Raw genomic sequence first — 20,035 nt, forward strand, 5'->3', positions numbered from 1 at the left:
AAAATGAATCAAAAAGTAAAAAAAAATCTGAAAATCATAGCAAAAGCATAAATTTTACCACACCACATCATTTATATTATGGTTTATGATTTGCTTCTGTTGCAGCAGTATATGGCGGTATTATTTAGGCACATTGCTGTATCATTTTTACACTGGTAGAAAGTGTTATATATATTTTAGAGGTCACCTTGACTCAATAACGGGACTATGGGGCCTGGTATAATTTGAGTTAGGCCACGGCCCCTCTATCAGTATTTGGTCAGTATTCGGTCAGTATTTTTTCTCCAGGTGAGGAACAATCAGAGAAAAGGTATAATAGAAACAAATCACCAATTCTGCATTTATCACCCACTTCTGGTTTTGGCTCCAACTCCTGAGAAAAAATACTGACCGAATACTGACCAAATACTGATAGTGGGGCCGTGGCCTTACACCCAAACTTGTGCAATGCCCCATGTCTTATTCCTTAAAAAAAACTCTGAAACAAAAATAAAATAATTGAATGAATAAATAAATAAAATAAGTAAATAATAAATAAATGTATACAAATTTAAATTTGTATAAATTTATTATTTATTTACTTATTTTATTACATTTTTATGAAATTATTTTATTTTTATTAACTGATTTGTATTTATTTTTTCTGTTTATGAATTTACTTTTATTTTTTTTATTGACTTATTTTTATTTATGAATTATTAATTTACAAATGTTATCTCATTTTTTTAAATTAATTAATTAATTTAATTTTTTTTATTTACTTATTTTTATTTCTTCATTGTTATTTTATTCTTTTTTTTTTTTTTTTTGCTACATTGGCCCCAGAGATTTTTTTTTTTTATCAAAGCAAAAAAGTATAAAGAAAAGATAAAAGAAGACATATTTTCTCCTGGGTCGGCTATGTTAACACTCACAGGATTATAGAATACAATGAAAAAGTATATTTTTAATGTTTAAGGGTGAAATAAAAAAAAGTGGAAGCGAAAGGTTAATAAATTTGGTTTTGCTCACTAGAAGAAAAATATATTTGTATTTATAGATCAAAGAAAGGAGACGAATGGCACAAACCTACAGGTTAGAGGCTGGTTTTTAATGGAGGGTCAAAGGAAAGCAGTTTTTTTATAGTAGGAAAAAATCTCTTTATCAAAATTTTAGAGCAGAACCACTTTGATAGATAATTTTAGGAAATAGCTTAAAGTAAATGTCCATTTTTCTCAGTCTAAATTTTAATAAAACCCTCTGCATGGTCATAGTTTGATGATACAATCTTTGCCGCCTGCAGCCACCACTAGAGGGAGCTCCTATTGAACTCAATGATAAAACTGTATACTGTATGCTTGTGAGCTCCCTCTAGTGGAGGCTGCAGGGAGCCAGATATACATGCGTATATGACTGACCATAAACAATGGAGACTATTTCTTACCTACACCCGATCTCACAGTTGTGATGTCATAGGTCTCAAGAGTGAAGATGACCTCATCCACCGCCTGTATTCCCTCCTCAGCACCAAAAAGTAATTCATGATGCTCACTACCAATATGATTGGCGACCTGGGAGGACGACAAAGATGGCATCAGTATCACGTGACATATATCTAAATGATATGAAGTTGACAGATCTGCATCGATTGGCATAGTGTCATGAGTGAGTCATGTCATCCTGGGAGATCTGGGGTTAGAAAATCATTACATATTGTGAATCGCAGGTCTTCCATTTAGCCTGTGTGTTTCGTGTCCCATATTAAATGGATTTAGTTTCCATGGGTGCTGAAGAGGTTAATGACCCTTTCTATGCTGTTTCTAGAAACATGCATCTCCATCTCACAGCTGCTCCTGATCTTGTCATTTCCTCTCTCTATAAAATCTGGCCAGACCTCCTTTTCCTTCCAGTGAAAGTTTTACTTCCTGGCTCCCTGGAGTTGCTGTGCTGAGTTGGAGATTGATCGTTTGTTGCTACTGGGGATTGTTGTATGCTGTTTTTGGGTGTATGCTTTTCTCTTTGACCTATTCCCATTTGGTTTGTACATTCCTACCCTTCCCTATATACCTCTCTGCCTTTGGTGAGTGTTTTGCATGTGACTCGCCCCCAGGGCCGTGGGGTACTCGGCAGCCGGGCCTTATGGCTGCTTTTGGGGGGAGATCACGGTGGCTGGCCCGGTCCGTGACCCAGGGCGGTCAGTGCAAAAAGGGGATATTTATAGGGGATTTGTCGTGACGCCACCTGTGGTGTCTGGTGAGGATCACCAGCGCTGCGACAGTCCTCTGAGGCAGGTGTTAGGGCAGCTTGAGATGGAACGGATTCCCACAGGTGGAGCAGGCCTCAGGGCAGTGTAGATAAATGGAGGTGTGCTGGGCGTTGTAGTGCAGGGAGGGAAATAGCGCCGGCGAAAGAAAGGGACGGAGGCAGTACAGTGCAGTCATCCAAGATTTAGTCACAGTTCTTAGACAGTCCACAGGTGCACTGTACTGGTGCAAGCCTCCCGCGTCGTACTGCGCTCACCGGGCAGGGGTCCAGTTCTTCCTCAGGCAGCTCGGGTGTACCTGGCAGAATCCCACTTTCTTATGTGCCTCTCTAGACCGACTTCACACTGGGTCTTACTCCCTCCTGCCTTGCGCTTCCCACTGTGAATCCTGTTCGGGTGCTGCGAGGTCCCCCCTGTCCGTCAGAGTTGCACAGACCTGTTTGACCTTACTTGGATTGAAGTGAGGGTTTGGCTTTTGGCTATAGAAGCCAGAAGCCTCCGGTTTTTCCAGCCGAGGCCTGAAGCTGCACGACTGGGCCAAGGGCCGGTCCCCTTCTTGCGGCCTAGATCCTCCTGACACTTGGCAGGTTCGGGTGTACGGGAAAGGCCTGCACTCGCCGTACCCCCCTAGGATCCCTTCTGCAGAACGGAGCTTACTCCCTGCTCCCCTCCTGGGCCTCTGTCCTAGGCCCTTGTAGTGGAGCAGTTCTGTTACAGAGACTCTGCTCCCGGACTGTTCCTCCGAACTGTTCCTACTCAACCAACTACTGCTTTTTAAGATGTCTACCTTTTTATATGTCTACTGTATGAGTGCTCCCCTAAACTACTTCCTCCACCCACACCCACTACTGGTTCCCCCTACCTTTGGGTTCCCCCCACCCCAGCCAGGGACAGGGCTCAGCAGAAAACTACATTGCGTCTTGCCCCTCCTGCTGGCCTGGAGCAGTGTAGTGTTGGATGCAGGTGTTAGGGTTCCGTGCAGCACTCCCTCCTTACCTGAGAGAAGGAGACACCACACCTCTGGGTGAGGTGCAGTATCTCTGTGGCGACTGAACCCTCAGGGGCGCCACACATGTTAGTCGCTTTTCTATTATCCCTGTTTGTCTTAAGTGTTTCTACACTAGCATTTCTGTCCCAGGCCTCCTGGGGGAGAGGGTGGGGACAGCTTAGGTTATAACAGGAGAACAGTGCCGTGTACCAGACACAGCGTGCCCTATACAGTGCCGTGTACCAGACACAGCGTGCCCTATACAGTGCCGTGTACCAGACACAGTGTGCCCTATACAGTGCCGTGTACCAGACACAGTGTGCCCTATACAGTGCCGTGTACCAGACACAGTGTGCCCTATACAGTGCCGTGTACCAGACACAGCGTGCCCTATACAGTGCCGTGTACCAGACACAGCGTGCCCTATACAGTGCCGTGTACCAGACACAGCGTGCCCTATACAGTGCCGTGTACCAGACACAGTGTGCCCTATACACTGCCATGTACCAGACACAGCGTGCACTATACACTGCCATGTACCAGATACAGTGTGCCCTATACACTGCCATGTACCAGACACAGCGTGCACTATACACTGCCATGTACCAGACACAGTGTGCCCTATACACTGCCATGTACCAGTCACAGTGTGCACTATACACTGCCATGTACCAGACACAGCGTGCCCTATACATGCACCAGACACAGTGTGCACTATACACTGCCGTGTACCAGACACAGTGTGCACTATTCCCCGCCGTGTACCAGACAGTGTGCACTATTCCCCGCCGTGTACCAGACACAGCGTGCCCTATACACTGCCGTGTACCAGACACAGCGTGCCCTATACATGCACCAGACACAGTGTGCCCTATACACTGCCGTGTACCAGACACAGTGTGCCCTATACATGCACCAGACATAGTGTGCACTATACACTGCCATGGACCAGACACAGTGTGCCCTATACACTGCCATGTACCAGACACAGTGTGCCCTATACACTGCCATGTACCAGTCACAGTGTGCCCTATACACTGCCATGTACCAGTCACAGTGTGCCCTATACACTGCCATGTACCAGTCACAGTGTGCCCTATACACTGCCATGGACCAGACACAGTGTGCCCTATACACTGCCATGTACCAGACACAGTGTGCCCTATACACTGCCATGTACCAGACACAGTGTGCACTATACACTGCCATGTACCAGACACAGTGTGCCCTATACACTGCCATGTACCAGACACAGTGTGCACTATACACTGCCATGTACCAGACACAGTGTGCCCTATACACTGCCATGTACCAGACACAGTGTGCCCTATACACTGCCATGGACCAGACACAGTGTGCCCTATACACTGCCATGTACCAGACACAGTGTGCCCTATACACTGCCATGTACCAGACACAGTGTGCACTATACACTGCCATGTACCAGACACAGTGTGCACTATTCCCCACCAGCAGCAGCCTCCCACATAAGGCCTCCTTCACTCTTCTTTGTTTCCAGGCCATGTGGCGTCCGTTTTCGCACATAACGGAGACACGTACAGACGCACACCCATTGTAATCTATGGGGCTGAACACATGCCCATCTGACCCACACATAGATATGTCTGTTTTTTTCTGGCAGCATGGATGACAATACATACCGCACACATGTACACGGATGACATAAATTGTGACATCCGTGTGCCGTCCGTGTGACACATACTAGAATAGAATGCAGAATAGAAATTAGAGATGTTTAGGTGTTAAAGACGTGCAAAGATCGAGAGAGATATGGTGTAGAGAGATGGCTGCAGAGGTGTATGCAAGGGGGGTAAGGCAGGGCATGTGCCCTGGGTGCAGGGGGGCATCGGGCCGCCTGATGCAGCGGTATGAGGTGTCTCCCAGGCGGCTGCATTTTGCCACCCACCGGAATGGGAGTCGGCTATTCTCTGAGCTGGCTGTCAAGCCTACCTGTATGGTACCTATCTGCTACATTCTAATAACTATGTGAAATTCATGTGATAAAGCGATTATGCAAAGTTAACTTTGTCACCACCGTAGATACTACTGATATACAGTTGATATTCTGCTAGATGATTATGTGCTGTGTATCTCTGCTTTTTTACTTGCACTCTGATTTTTTTTCTATTACTGTTTTTACTATATATATTTTTTTTGAATAAAGATTATTTTTAGGTTAAAAGTACTCTTGTATAACTTGAGCCTTAATTATGTCTTTGACCTAGTTGTTGCATTGTCATCTATAAGGTACCTTGATGTAATTTTTTTCTGTGATACTGACTAATTATCATCGGTACCCACTCCTCCACCATGTCTGTTACCAGGGTGAGGAGTGTGGGTGAAGTGGATGCCACCGTAACACAGCACAGCAGGGGAGGCAGTGTCGGAGGGTGTCAACCATGTCTCTGTGATGCCCAGGAAGGAGAGATGACGAGAGGTAAAGAGGTTGTAGACAAAATGGAGCTTGTTGCAGACAGAGCGGGCATTCCAGAGTGCTCCAGAGAGAGGGAACGGGGGGTGGGCGTCAGGGGGACCGGTTTTGCGTAAGAGAGTTTATGCTAGTTTGCAGTTGGTTTGATGCGCTAGGTGGGGGAATTGGTGGAAGGTGCACGCTGTGGGGGTCCAGGATTGGGAGATATGTCGCCAGCAGTGAGGAGAAGCAGAGAGAGGGAGAGCAGGTGGGAGAAGGAGAGTGTTGTGATCTGCAACATGTACTAAGGAAAGATAGGGGAAAGCTTTCCCTACAGTAAGACTAAGCTGAATCCCTACGATGTAGCGGGCTGCCTGTTCCTAGCGAACAGACCCACCTAAGTCCTCGGCTAGTCTGAACGAAGACCTATAGCATAAGGGGAGGGGTCCCTAAAAGAACTAAGGACTGGAACAAAAATGGGACACCTCCTAAACAGAGAAGTTGTTGCAGAACACAAAAAGACAAACTGACAAAAGGTACTAGAGGTCCCAGAAGGACCAAGCGAACTGACAGAGAAAGGCACCGAAGCACCAGGCTAAAGAAACAGTCAAACAACACTGAAGTCCAGCACAGCCAAAATGGCGAAGCTGAAATATAAAGGCAGGTGGTCACGTGACCGCAAAACACAAGATGGAAAAAACAAACAGGAGAGTTCTAACAGAGAGTGTCCGGCTTGTTTTATGTTTTGGTAGGATCGATCTGAGGTTGAGGAGCAGGTCTGTACATGAGGTCAGGTGGGGAGGTAAGACGAAGGAGAGATGATGATTTGGTTAGAGGGTGCTGGGGTTTGGTGATAGCGAAGGAGAATGAGGATTAGTGGGACAAAAACAGTAAGGGCATATGTAAGCATAATGAAAGTTAAGTGTGAATGAGAAAGAGAAACTAAGTACAATTAGTATATAGTTACTTGTACCTTCTGGTCACTTCTGGCCCATTTCTGGCATATTTCATTTTTAGCCCCTTAAAAAGCAACCCTTTAAAAGCCAGACCCGTCTGTGCCTGACCTGGCTCGCTTCATAAGACTTTTGTTCCCGCTCTCCATTGTATATAACCTTTACTAAGTTATCATTCAATAAAGAGTTTGTTTTGGAACGGAAGTCTCTCTAATTGAACTGTGAAACACATGGTACTGGGCAGGCCACACCACGGGCAACGTGCGGCCTGCACGGGTGTAAGGCTCAAACAGCACAAGTCCGCAAATAAATAAATATCTTTATTTAGAAAACGAATTGCAGGATTACTTGTGCACCATATGGCAAAATTTTTATTTAGGAAATTAATTGCAGTATTACCTATGCACCAAATGACGGTATTATTTATGGTGTTTATGGTAATATCATCCTGGTAGTTGTGTTACCTTTCTTGCAGCCAGTAAATCGGGGCTATCGTCCATTCCAATGGCAAATGTCTGCAGGGGGTAAGGTAAGTTCCTTTCTCTCATCAGTTTGAGCAGAGTTGCAGCAACCAAACTGGAGTCCAGGCCACCTGGGAACACAATAAATGATCAGCACGATGCCGACATGTGCTGACAACTTTGTTCTAACAACAACAAAAATGTCCCAATTTCCAACTACAGGACCCTGTCACTTACAAAGGTCACCTATCTTCCAAAAATCACCATCTTCAAAAAATTGCGCCACTCCTGTTTACAGGTCATACAGACATATCGGTCCGGTAAATGATATAGAGTGAAAAAAGTTTAGAGACTTTACTTTTAACACATCTGCAGATCATCTTATGATCTTCTTCCAATCACTTAGTGTATGGCCGACCAGCAGTTGCCATCCATAATAATGTACACTGATTGCAGAGCTGGGAGCCAGTGGCCACAGTATCTAATGTCCCTCTAGATCAGGGGTGGGCAAATCATTTTCCTGAGGGGCCGCATGAGAGACTGTGACTGTTGTGGAGGCCGAACCATTAGGCTGAAACAAATTCTGCTCAATATTAATATTAATATATTAATTAAAATGATTAATATTAATTGTATCACTTAATATGGAGCAGAAATAAGTATGCTGACATCTCCCTATAAACCATATGAGCCTGCACACAGCCCCCTATATACAGTGGGTACGGAAAGTATTCAGACCCCTTTAAATTTTTCACTCTTTGTTTCATTGCAGCCATTTGGTAAATTCTGAAAAGTTCATTTTTTCTCATTAAAGTACACTCTGCACCCCATCTTGACTGGAAAAAACAGAAATGTAGAAATTTTTGCAAATTTGGCCCATACACAGACCCTTTATACAATATGATCTCCAACACAGCCCCTATTGGCAATATCAGACCCAAAATAGCCTTCCATATACAGTATGAGCTCCCACATTGCTTCCTATATTCAGTAGGAGTCTCCACATAGCCTCCTATAAACAGTGTAAGCGCCCAAATAGTCTCCATATGTACAGTGTGAACCCCACACAGCCTCCATATATACAGTGTGAGCCCCACATAGCCTCCATATATATAGTGTGAGCCCTGCATAGCCTCCTATTAACAGTATGAGCCCACAAATGGCCCCTATATACAGTATGAGCCAACACATAGCCTCCATATGTACAGTGTGAGTCCCTCATGGCCTCCATATATACACTGTGAGCCCTACATAGCCTCTATATATAGAAAAACCAAAGACAAGAAAAATACCCAAATAACTCGAAGTAAATGGATAGATCGTACAGTGCAAAAATAATAATATAGGGTATTTAGTTAACATAATTTTGATCAAAATAATGTAAAAGCTATCCCGCCACGTCACGGCAACCCTTATAGGACAGTCCTAACTCTAATATTAAAACCTTACCATTTGTCAAGTGACATACATATGGACAAGGGCAGAGAGACTGGATCCCTAGTATAAGCATAGGCCCGAGGCAGAATGAGCGTCTCAGCTCAGACAAAGGGCGGCCACACCCTTTTATATGTACTAAAGCACACTGAACTACAAAGAAAACCTGAAGGTCTGAACTGAAACGTAAATTAATGTGCATTCAAAATGTAAATGCATGTTCACACAAGGCCATTAGACAGAGAAAAACCAAAGACAAGAAAAATAGCCAAATAACTGGAAGTAAATGGATAGATCGCACAGTGCAAAAATAATAATAAATAATAAGGGTATTTAGTTAACATAATTTTGATCAAAATAATGTTAAAGCCTCTATGAATACAGAATGATTCCCCACACAGCCTCCATATATACAGTATGAGCCCCACATAGCCTCTATATATACAGTATGATTCCCCACATAGCCTCCTATATAAAGTGTTAGAACCCTCCGGTTTGTTTTTTCCATCTTGTGTTTTGCAGTCACGTGACCATCTGCCTTTATATTCCAGCTCCGCCCTTTTGGCTGTGCTGGACTTCAGTGTTTGACTGTTTCTCTAGCCTGGTGCTTCGGTGCCTTTCGCTGTCAAGTTTGCTTGGTCCTCTGGGACCTCTAGTACATTTTTGTCAGTTTGTCTTTTTGTGTTCTGCAGCAACTTCTCTGTTTAGGAGGTGTCCCATTTTTGTCCCAGTCCTTAGTTCTTTTAGGGACACCTCCCTTAATTCTATGGGTCTTCGTTCAGACTAGCCGAGGACTTAGGCGGGTCTGTTCGCTAGGAACAGGCAGCCCGCTACATCGTAGGGATTCAGCTTAGTCTTACTGTAGGGACTGCTTTCTCCTATCTTTCCTTAGTACTTGCTGCAGATCATAACAGTAAGTCCAGCCCAAAAAACTAAAAGGAAAGAAATTCGGGGATCAGTATGGTTTCCGTCCAAGATTTGGCTCAACGCCTGCAGGGATTGTCTCTGGAGATGGCCGAGCTCCAGCAACACGTGAGTAGCTGTTCTGGAGCGCATTTTGTCGAACCCAAGGTAGGACTGCCTGATGTTTTTTATGGTAAACAGCAAGATTTTTTTCCTTTAAAAAAGCTTGTTTGTTATATTTTCGTTTGAGACCAAGGTCCTCTGGGAATGAATCACAGCGCATTGGTTTTATTATGTCACTTTTGCGCAATGAACCACTGGGGCGGGCCTTTTCTCTCCAACCTAATGATCCGTGTTTAAGGTCTGTTGAAGAATTTTTTTCTGCTATGGGGCTATTATATGATGATCCTGATCGAATCTCATCTGCTGAAGCAGAACTCAGTAGTTTGAATCAGGGATCAGATGATGTTGAAAATTATTGCACACACTTCAGGAGATACAGGCTTCAGAAGTTAAATGGAATGATCCTGCGCTGAGATGTTTATTTCTTGCTGGTCTGAGTGAAAGGGTTAAGGATTTGCTAATTGCATTCCCTGTACCTGAGACTCTGCAGGATGCCATGCAGTTAGCTGTTCATGTAGACAGGACACTGAGGTGCAGGCTTAATGAGGTAAAGACTCCTGTAATGTCAGTTCCTAGTCCCCAGAAAATCGGCTCTGACGGCGGAGAACCGATGGAGGTTGGGGCAATGTCACTCTGCTCTCAGGAAAGAGACCCGAGGTTTACCGAGGGATTGTGTCTTTATTGTGGTAAAGCTGATCATTTGATTAAGTATTGTGAGCGTCGTTTAAGTAAAGAAAAAAAAAAGGTCAGTTACGCCCGTATAGCTTGTTTACGCTCTGCAGGAGTATTTCTTTCTGGAAGTACTACTTTGCAGGGAGATTTGATTGAATTTCAGGTATTTGTGGATTGTGGTTCAACACTTAATGTGAGTGATAAAGGGTTTTTGGAAAACCTTAAATTGAAATCCAAACCTTTGTCATCACCTATTTCTGTGATTGCAATTGATAACACTCCTTTGAAATGTATTACTCACAAGGTTGCTGCATTTCCCCTCACTATCAATGGAGTTCACCAAGAAATTTTGGACTTGGTTGTTTTAGATAATTTACCCTCTCCAGTTGTTCTAGGATTGCCTTGGTTAAAACTGCACAATCCTTTATTGGACTGGTCTACTAATGTGATTAAGTCTTGGAGTCCGAAGTGCTATGACAAATGTTGTAATGGTCGCATTGCAGTTGTGGAAAAAAGGGAATTACCTGTACCTATTCAAGATTTTTGGAGGGTTTTTTCAGAGGAGGAGTCGCAAGTTTTACCTCCTCATAGGGATTATGATTGCGCCATTGAGTTTGTTCCGGGAGCTACTCTTCCCAAGAGTCGCTTGTTTAATCTGACTATCCCTGAAAGAAAGGCCTTGGAGGAGTACATACAGACTAGCCTGGCTGCTGGTCACATTAGACCTTCTAAGTCGCTTGTGGCAGTTGGATTTTTTTTTCTTAAAAAAAAGGACGGCGGTTTACGTCCATGTCTGGATTTTCGTGAAATTAATAAGATTACCGTACCCAATTCCTACCCATTGCCGTTAATTCCTGAACTTGTTTAACCAGTTAGTGGGGGCCAAGTGGTTCTCCAAAATTGATCTCCGGGGGGCATACAATTTGTTACGAGTGAAGGAGGATGATGAATGGAAAACTGCTTTTAACACTCCGGTAGGTTATTTTGAGAATCTGGTGATGCCTTTTGGTCTTACCAATGCACCTGCATTTTTTCAGAATCTTATTAATGACATCCTGAGACCTTTGATTGGTAAGAATGTGGTTGTGTATTTAGATGACATTTTGATTCATTCACCAGATCTGGAGTCCCATTGGCGGAGCGTACGTGAAGTTTTGCAGTTATTGAGTGATAATTCACTCTTTGCTAAGCTGGAGAAATGTGAGTTCGCTGTGCAGAAAATTAGTTTTTTGGGCTACATTGTCTCCAGCGAGGGCTTTGAGATGGACCCGGTGAAGGTTCAGGCTGTGCAGGAATGGCCTAGGCCTATTGGTTTGAAATCTTTACAGAGATTTTTGGGTTTTGCCAATTATTACAGGAAATTCATTAAGAATTTTTCTGCAATTATTAAACCTCTAACCGATCTCACCAGAAAAGGTGCGAACACGGCCCAGTTGACTACTGAGGCCATTGAAGCGTTTAAGTATCTCAAAGAGAGGTTCTGTTCTGCCCCTATCCTTATGCAGCCTGATGAGACCAAGCCTTTTTGGTCGAGGTCGATGCTTCATCGGTGGGGGTTGGAGCAGTTTTGTCTCAAGAGAACAAGGGTGGAGTACATCCTTGTGCCTTCTTTTCGAGAAAATTTTCGGAAACCGAACTGAATTATGATGTTGGAAATCGGGAGTTGCTGGCTATTAAACTTGCGTTTGAACATTGGCGTCATTTTTTGGAAGGTGCTAGATTTCCTATTCAGGTTTTCACAGATCATAAGAATTTGATCTATCTGGATGCTGCCAAACGCTTGAATGCCCGTCAAGCTAGGTGGGCACTTTTTTTTTCTCGGTTTTCTTTTTCTGTTACCTATATCCCTGGTACTAAGAATGTTAAAGCTGATGCTTTATCTCGCAGCTTCTCTCCTACGGTCGGTGCAGAGGAGGAGGACAGCATTTTACAGAAAGGAGTTGTGGTGGCGGCATTGGACTCCGTTTTGGAGAATGGGATTCTGAAAGCTCAAGATCATGCCCCATCTAACACTCCCCATGGGAGGTTGTTCGTGCCTAGAGCCTTTAGGAGAGATTTGTTTGTGGAGTGTCATGAGTCTCTGTTGGCAGGTCATCCAGGAATTTCAGGGACTAAGAGATTTATCAGTCGCAGTTTTTGGTGGCCTGAAGGAAGTCATCAAGTGGGTGCGTCAGTGTACTGTGTGTGCTAGGTCAAAGGCTTCACATACTCCTTCTGCGGCGTTGCTTTGCCCTCTGGAGGTTCCTAGTGCACCTTGGACGCATCTCACAATGGATTTTATTACTGATCTTCCTGTGTCCGAGGGTTTTACTGTCATCTGGGTGGTCGTGAACCGTTTTAGTAAGATGTGTCATTTGGTTCCATTCATTAAGTAGCCCTACGCCAAGACACTCACTAAGGCATTTGTTAAGGAGATTGTCAGGCTCCATGGCGTTCCCACGGATATTGTTTCTGATAGAGGACCTCAGTTTGTGGCTCGCTTTTGGCGTGCTTTTTGTGACAGTTTGGGAGTCCATTTGTCATTTTCATCTGGGTATCATCCTGAGTCTAATGGACAGACTGAAAGAAAGAACCAGGATGTTGAACAGGTTTTGCGTTGTTTTGTGGCAGACAATCAAGAGATGTGGTCTGAGTTTCTGCCACTTGCTGAATTTGCTCTTAACAATCATACATCCTCCTCTGCTGGGTGTTCTCCTTTTTTTTGTTGTACTGGGAGTCATCCGTCTTTTCGTTCGTTCTCCAAATTGGGGTCGGAGGTGCCGGAGGAGGAGAATTTTTCCGGTGATTTGGAGAGAGTTTGGACTAATGTATGTTGCAACCTTCAAGAGGCTAACAAGAAGTCCAAGAAGTATTTTGACAGGAAACGTAAGGAGGTTTTGTTTACTGTGGGTGACATGGTTTGGCTGTCCTCGAAGAACCTGCGGTTGAGGATTTCCTCTAAAAAACTGGGTCCTAAGTTTGTGGGTCCATTTAAAGTGCTTCAGGTTGTTAACCCGTCTGCGGTTAGGTTGGATGTCCCTACTTCCTGGAAGATTAATCCTGTGTTTCATGTTTCCTTGTTGAAAAAGGCTGATGTATCTGATAGGGATGCCACTGTCACAGTTCCTCCTGTGGTGGAAGATGGCGAATATGAAATTTCTCGTACCTTGAATTCTAGATGGCATAGAGGGAGATTACAGTATCTCGTCTCCTGGAAGGGTTTCGGTCCCGAAGACAACTCCTGGGTAAGGACGGATGATGTCTCTGCTCCTAGGCTTGTTAAAGCTTTCCACAGGAGGTTTCCGGATAGGCCTGGGCCTGGAGGATCCGGGGGATCCTCATAAAAGAGGGGGTACTGTTAGAATCCTCCTGTTTGTTTTTTCCATCTTGTGTTTTGCGGTCACGTGACCATCTGCCTTTATATTCCAGCTCCGCCCTTTTGGTTGTGCTGGACTTCAGTGTTTGACTGTTTCTCTAGCCTGGTGCTTCGGTGCCTTTCTCTGTCAAGTTTGCTTGGTCCTCTGGGACCTCTAGTACATTTTTGTCAGTTTGTCTTTTTGTGTTCTGCAACAACTTCTCTGTTTAGGAGGTGTCCCATTTTTGTCGCAGTCCTTAGTTCTTTTAGGGACCCCTCCCTTAATTCTATAGGTCTTCGTTCTGACTAGCGGAGGACTAAGGCGGGTCTGTTCACTAGGAACAGGCAGCCCGCTACATCGTAGGGATTCAGCTTAGTCTTGCTGTAGGGACAGCTTTCCCCTATCTTTCCTTAGAACTTGTTGCAGATCATAACACAAAGTACAGTGGTGGCCAAAAGTATTGGCACCCCTGCAATTCTGTCAGATAATACTCACTTTCTTCCTGAAAATGATTGCAATCACAAATTCTTTGGTCTTATTATCTTCATTTAATTTGCTTACAAGGAAAAAACACAAAAGAGAATGAAGCAAAAATCAAATCATTGATCATTTCACGCAAAACTCCAAAAATGGGCCAGACAAAAGTATTGGCACCCTCAGCCTAATACTTGGTTGCACAACCTTTAGCCAAAATAACTGCGAACTACCGCTTCCGGTAACCATCAATGAGTTTCTTACAATGCTCTGCTGGAATTGTAGACCATTCATCTTTGGCAAACTGCTCCAGGTCCCTGATATTTGAAGGGTGCCTTCTTCAAACTGCCATTTTGAGATCTCTCCACAGGTGTTCTATGGGATTCAGGTCTGGACTCATTGCTGGCCACCTTAGAAGTCTCCAGTGCTTTCTCTCAAACCATTTTATACTGCTTTTGGAAGTGTGTTTTGGGTCATTGTCCTGCTGGAAGACCCATGACCTCTGAGGGAGACCCAGCTTTCTCACACTGGGCCCTACATTATGCTGCAAAATTTGTTGGTAGTCTTCAGACTTCATAATGCCATGCACACGGTCAAGCAGTCCAGTGCCAGAGGCAGCAAAGCAACCCCAAAACATCAGGGAACCTCCGCCATGTTTGACTGTAGGGACCGTTTTCTTTTCTTTGAATGCCTCTTTTTTTTCCTGTACACTCTATGTTGATGCTTTTTCCCAAAAAGCTCTACTTTTGTCTCATCTGACCAGAGAACATTCTTCCAAAACGTTTTAGGCTTTCTCAGGTAAGTTTTGGCAAACTCCAGCCTGGCTTTTTTATGTCTCGGGGTAAGAAGTGGGGTCTTCCTGGGTATCCTACCATACAGTCCCTTTTCATTCAGACACCGACATATAGTACGGGTTGACACTGTTGTACCCTCGGACTGCAGGGCAGCTTGAACTTGTTTGGATGTTAGTCGAGGTTCTTTATCCACCATCCGCACAATCTTGCGTTGAAATCTCTCATCAATTTTTCTTTTCCGTCCACATCTAGGGAGGTTAGCCACAGTGCCATGGGCTTGAAACTTCTTGATGACACTGCGCACGGAAGACACAGGAACATTCAGGTCTTTGGAGATGGACTTATAGCCTTGAGATTGCTCATGCTTCCTCACAATTTGGTTTCTCAAGTCCTCAGACAGTTCTTTGGTCTTCTTTCTTTTCTCCATCCTCAATGTGGTACACACAAGGACACAGGACAGAGGTTGAGTCAACTTTAATCCATGTTAACTGGCTGCAAGTGTGATTTAGTTATTGCCAACACCTGTTAGGTGCCACAGGTAAGTTACAGGTGCTGTTAATTACACGAATTAGAGAAGCATCGCATGAGTTTTCAAACAGTGCCAATACTTTTGTCCACCCCCTTTTTTAGGTTTGGTGTGGAATTATATCCCATTTGGCTTTAGGACAATTCTTTTTGTGTTTTTTCATTGAAGACAAATTAAATGAAGATAATAATACCAAAGAATTTGTGATTGCAATCATTTTCAGGAAGAAACTGAGTATTATCTGACAGAATTGCAGGGGTGCCAATACTTTTGGCCACCACTGTATGTGTCCACAAATAGCCCCTATATACAGAATGAGCCCCCACATAGCCTCCATAAATACAGTGAGAGCCTCACATAACCTCCTATATACATACAAATATCCCATACACATGAGAGAAAAAAACATTTTAACATAAAAAATAACTAAGTCATTTTCTGATGACGCATTCCCTTTAAATTGTTCAGATAAATGTCAGCTCTAGAAGGGAGGGGGCACATAGCATTTCACACTTGTCTATGTTACTATCCTAGGACACAATTGCACCGTCCTTTCCTCATTACGATGTGTAAGTCGTCGGCACAGAGAATTCGGATACATATAATGATATAATGATTCATCTCTCTGGTACAAGCTCTGCATAATTTCTCTGCTCCTATGTATGCTGTCATCTAATGCTCTGCTGACCCATCTCTCTGGTACATGCTCTGCATAATTCCCCTGCTTCATCTGTCCCACTCCAATCAATATTCACATATGTTTGTCCCTTCCCCACTATATACCTTATCTGATTTTTAGAGGTGCTAAACTGCAGAGACTAGAGTCCTAGCTCTGTCTTTGATCACCCAGCCATCTCCTGTTGAAATGACCAGCTGTTAATTTAGCCACAAGCCGTTCCCACAATGCCCTTCACCTGATATAGTTTAATGTGGCCTATATATTTAGATTCTCTGTAAGGGGTGCACGCGTGCTGGGGTGTGCACGCGTCTTCTTGTGCAAAGTGGCTTCGGAGAGAAGTGGCAGTTAGTCAGGGCAGGAGTCAGGTAACCCACACTTTGACCACTCACTCTCTTTTAACTATGTTTCTGTAGCGCCCCGAGGGTTCGGCCGCTACAGGGGTATTGCACTTCAGACCACAGGTGTGATATTCCACTCCCAGGTAAGGATGGAGTGTGGACCAGGACTCAGTTAGCTGCATACAGCACACACACCCCATTTCCGAGGGACAGCTCAACGGTGCTCCCACTAGACAGAAGTGCAGGCACGACCGACTATGTCCCTGCCTGGAGTGGGGAGGGGGGTGGAACACCCAGTGCTGTAGGGGCAGATAGGGGTTGGTTCCTGAGCATAGGAAGGAGCCCATTGGTTGCTGGTCACCTGGGCTCATGGTCAGAGGGAGGTATAAAAGGTGGGCACCATCTTAGATCTAGGTTCGTTCAGTCAGAGGAGAAGACCGGGAGTGGAGGCTCTGTAGGAGCTCCACTCAAGAGCGGGCCTAGAGAGAGGCCGGAGAAGAGAGAGAGAGGAGGTGAAAGGGAGCTGTGATTAAGTCTCATCCCAGCTCCACGAGAAAGGAACAGAAAGGAACAGAGAAAGAGAAGGAGAGACAGAGAAACAGAAGGGCTCAGGAACAAGAAGGTGGAAGGGACCCTAAGAACCCACGAGAATCCAGGGTGAAGGGTCGGGCAGATTAAGGGTACCGGATCCCAAGTTGGTGGAGGAGAAACTACCCTCAGCCAAAGACCGGTCGTCGTGATCATTTATTGGTGCGACACCTCATCAACCTGCTAGGAAGGCACCATATAGGACAGCGGAGGACGGGGCCCACGTTTAACCGCACAAGTCCGTGGCAGCTGGACAAAAGTGGGTCACTGGTGAGGCAGGCCAGAGAAAGGATTAAAGGGGGTCCTGTGCCATGCTCCTGAACTGCCTGGGAGTTGACCAAGCCCCACACCTGGTGGACGCAGCACGGCTCGGGCGGTCACTACCTGTACAGAAGTGACCTGGAGTACCTGAACTGTGAGTAAACAACATTGGACTGCAGTACGTTGTCTGTGTGCTCTTTCGCTCCTCCAGCACTATCAGCACCGGGACTCTCACTACCATCACTCCCACCATCCACTACACTGCCCTGGGGCCGCACTCTTCCCGTGGGGAGTCACACCATCCCAGCTGCATTCATCATCAGCCCCAGCGGACTGCCTTGCAGCGGCGGTTCCTAATAACCGCAATCCACGGGTGGCGTAGTCGGACATTATCTGAAGCACGTAGCAGACTACCATTGGTCTGACCACCCTGAGCCGCGGGACCGGGCCGCCACTACTACCCCCATCGTTCCCCTATCGCCCGGATCCGCGTGCCCCACGGCCCAGGGGGCGAGTCATTTCTATTAGCTCTCACTTTTTCCTCTATAGTCCTCCACTTTCTAATAATCCCTCAAATCCCAAAACCTAGTAAGGAACTTTTCATCTCTCCCTCTATCCTCCCAATTCACCTCACCTCCTCCTCCAAATTATTCCTCAACATTCAATCCTGGATCTCCAAACACAGACAGCCACCCCATGCTCTCTCTTCCTCCCACCAGCTAACACTTTCTCTGCTCCTCCTCACTGCTGGAGATATCTCTCCAAATCCTGGTCCTCCTCGCCATATCCCTACAGTCACTTCTACCTCCTATCCACGACCTTCCTCAAACTGTCGCAACCCTTCTAACCTCATACCCATCCAACTAATACCCACCTCCTCAGCTATACTAACAGGAGCTCTATGGAACGCTCACTCTGTCTGCAACAAACTTTCCTTCATCCACGATCTTTTCATTACAAACAAACTCTCCTTCCTCGCCATCACCAAAACATGGCTCACTCCCTCTGACACAGCCTCCCCAGCTGCCCTTTCATATGGCGGATTCCACCTTTCCCACACCCCCCGCCCCAATGGCAAACATGGTGGAGGCGTAGGTTTCCTCCTATCAGAACTCTGCGTTTTCACCCAAATCCCACTGCCACCCTCCGTTACACTCCCCTCTTTTGAGGTGCACTGTGTGCGCATCTATTCCCCCTCCAACCTCCAACTGGCCGTCGTTTACCGACCCCCAGGGCAAGCCACCACCTTCTTAGACCATTTCACCACCTGGCTGCTTCACTTCCTTTCCACTGACATCCCCACTATCATAATGGGTGACTTCAACATCCCCATTGACACTTCCCACTCGTCTGTCTCTAAGCTCCTATCCCTCACTTCCTCCTTTGGACTCACTCAATGGTCTTCCACACCCACCCACAAAGATGGCCACACACTGGACCTCATCTTCACCCGCCTCTGTTCCCTATCTAACCTCTCTAACTCACCACTCCCTCTCTCTGACCATAACCTCCTCACATTCTCTACCCTCTCCTCTCCGGGTGCACAATCCCCACTCCACAAACTCACACACCCTCGCAGAAATCTCAAACACCTTGACCTACACTCTCTCTCTGAATCCCTCCTTCCTCTCACAAACATAAATTCCTTACACGATGCAGACATTGTTGCTGCCTCATATAACACCAAAATAGCTTCAGCTCTAGACTCGATCGCCCCTCTCACACACACCACACCTCGCACATTCAACAGGCAACCCTGGCACACTAAACTTACCAAAGAACTGCGCCGGGCCTCCAGGGTTGCGGAGCGGAGATGGAAAAGGTCTCACTCCATCGAGCACTTCATCGCATTCAAGCAATCCCTCACTAATTTCAAGTCCGCACTCACTGCAGCAAAACAAACCTACTTCTCATCTCTCATATCCTCCCTATCTCACAACCCTAAACAGCTATTTAACACTTTCAACTCTCTCCTTCGTCCCCCAGCACCTCCTCCCTCTTCTCTCATCTCAGCCGACGACTTTGCCTCATTCTTCAAACAGAAGATTGACACCATCAGACAAAACTTTTGCCTAAAGTCCACACAACCCCTCCTCATATCTACTCAACCCTCCTCCTCCAAACCCCACTTCTCCACCATTACAGAAGGCCAAGTCTCCTCTTTACTCTCCAAATCACACCTCACCACCTGCGAACTTGACCCAATCCCATCCCACCTCATCACTAACCTTACCACAGTCTTCATCCCAACCCTAACCCACCTCTTCAATCTGTCACTAACAACCGGAGTCTTCCCCTCATGTTTCAAACATGCCGCAATCATACCCATCCTCAAAAAGCCCTCCCTTGACCCTTCCTCTCTGACTAGCTACCGCCCCATATCACTCCTCCCCTGTGCCTCAAAACTTCTAGAACAACATGTCCACCCTGAACTGTCCTCCCACCTCTCCTCCTGCTCCCTCTTCGACCGCCTGCAATCTGGCTTCCGACTGCATCACTCGACTGAAACTGCCCTGACCAAAGTCACCAACGACCTACTAAATGCCAAATCCAAGCAACACTACTCCATCCTCCTCCTTCTGGACCTGTCATCTGCCTTTGACACAGTGGACCATTCCCTCTTACTCCAGATTCTCTCATCTCTTGGCATCACGGACTTAGCTCTATCTTGGATCTCCTCATACTTAACAGACAGGACATTCAGCGTCTCCCACTCACGCACCACCTCCTCATCTCGCCCCCTATCTGTCGGTGTCCCCCAAGGTTCAGTTCTAGGACCTCTGCTCTTCTCCATCTACACCTTTGGCCTGGGACAGCTCACAGAGTCTCACGG

General features: G+C 45.7%; 1 protein-coding gene across 1 annotated transcript in view; it reads right to left on the minus strand.

Annotated features, from left to right (window-relative positions):
• Positions 1-20,035, minus strand: part of LOC141264911 (asparagine synthetase [glutamine-hydrolyzing]-like) — a 70,279-nt gene that overhangs the window by 36,420 nt on the left and 13,824 nt on the right. The window contains exons 7-8 of the mRNA XM_073677323.1: positions 7,079-7,206; positions 1,424-1,550 (exon numbers count right to left, since the gene is read on the minus strand). Coding sequence (XP_073533424.1) covers positions 1,424-1,550; positions 7,079-7,206 — 255 coding nt within the window. The remainder of the gene's footprint in view (positions 1-1,423; positions 1,551-7,078; positions 7,207-20,035) is intronic.

Source organism: Phyllobates terribilis, unplaced genomic scaffold, assembly GCF_046119375.1.
Source record: "Phyllobates terribilis strain yellow unplaced genomic scaffold, ASM4611937v1 Scaffold_4__5_contigs__length_816908805, whole genome shotgun sequence".
Classification (NCBI taxonomy): Eukaryota; Metazoa; Chordata; class Amphibia; order Anura; family Dendrobatidae; genus Phyllobates; species Phyllobates terribilis.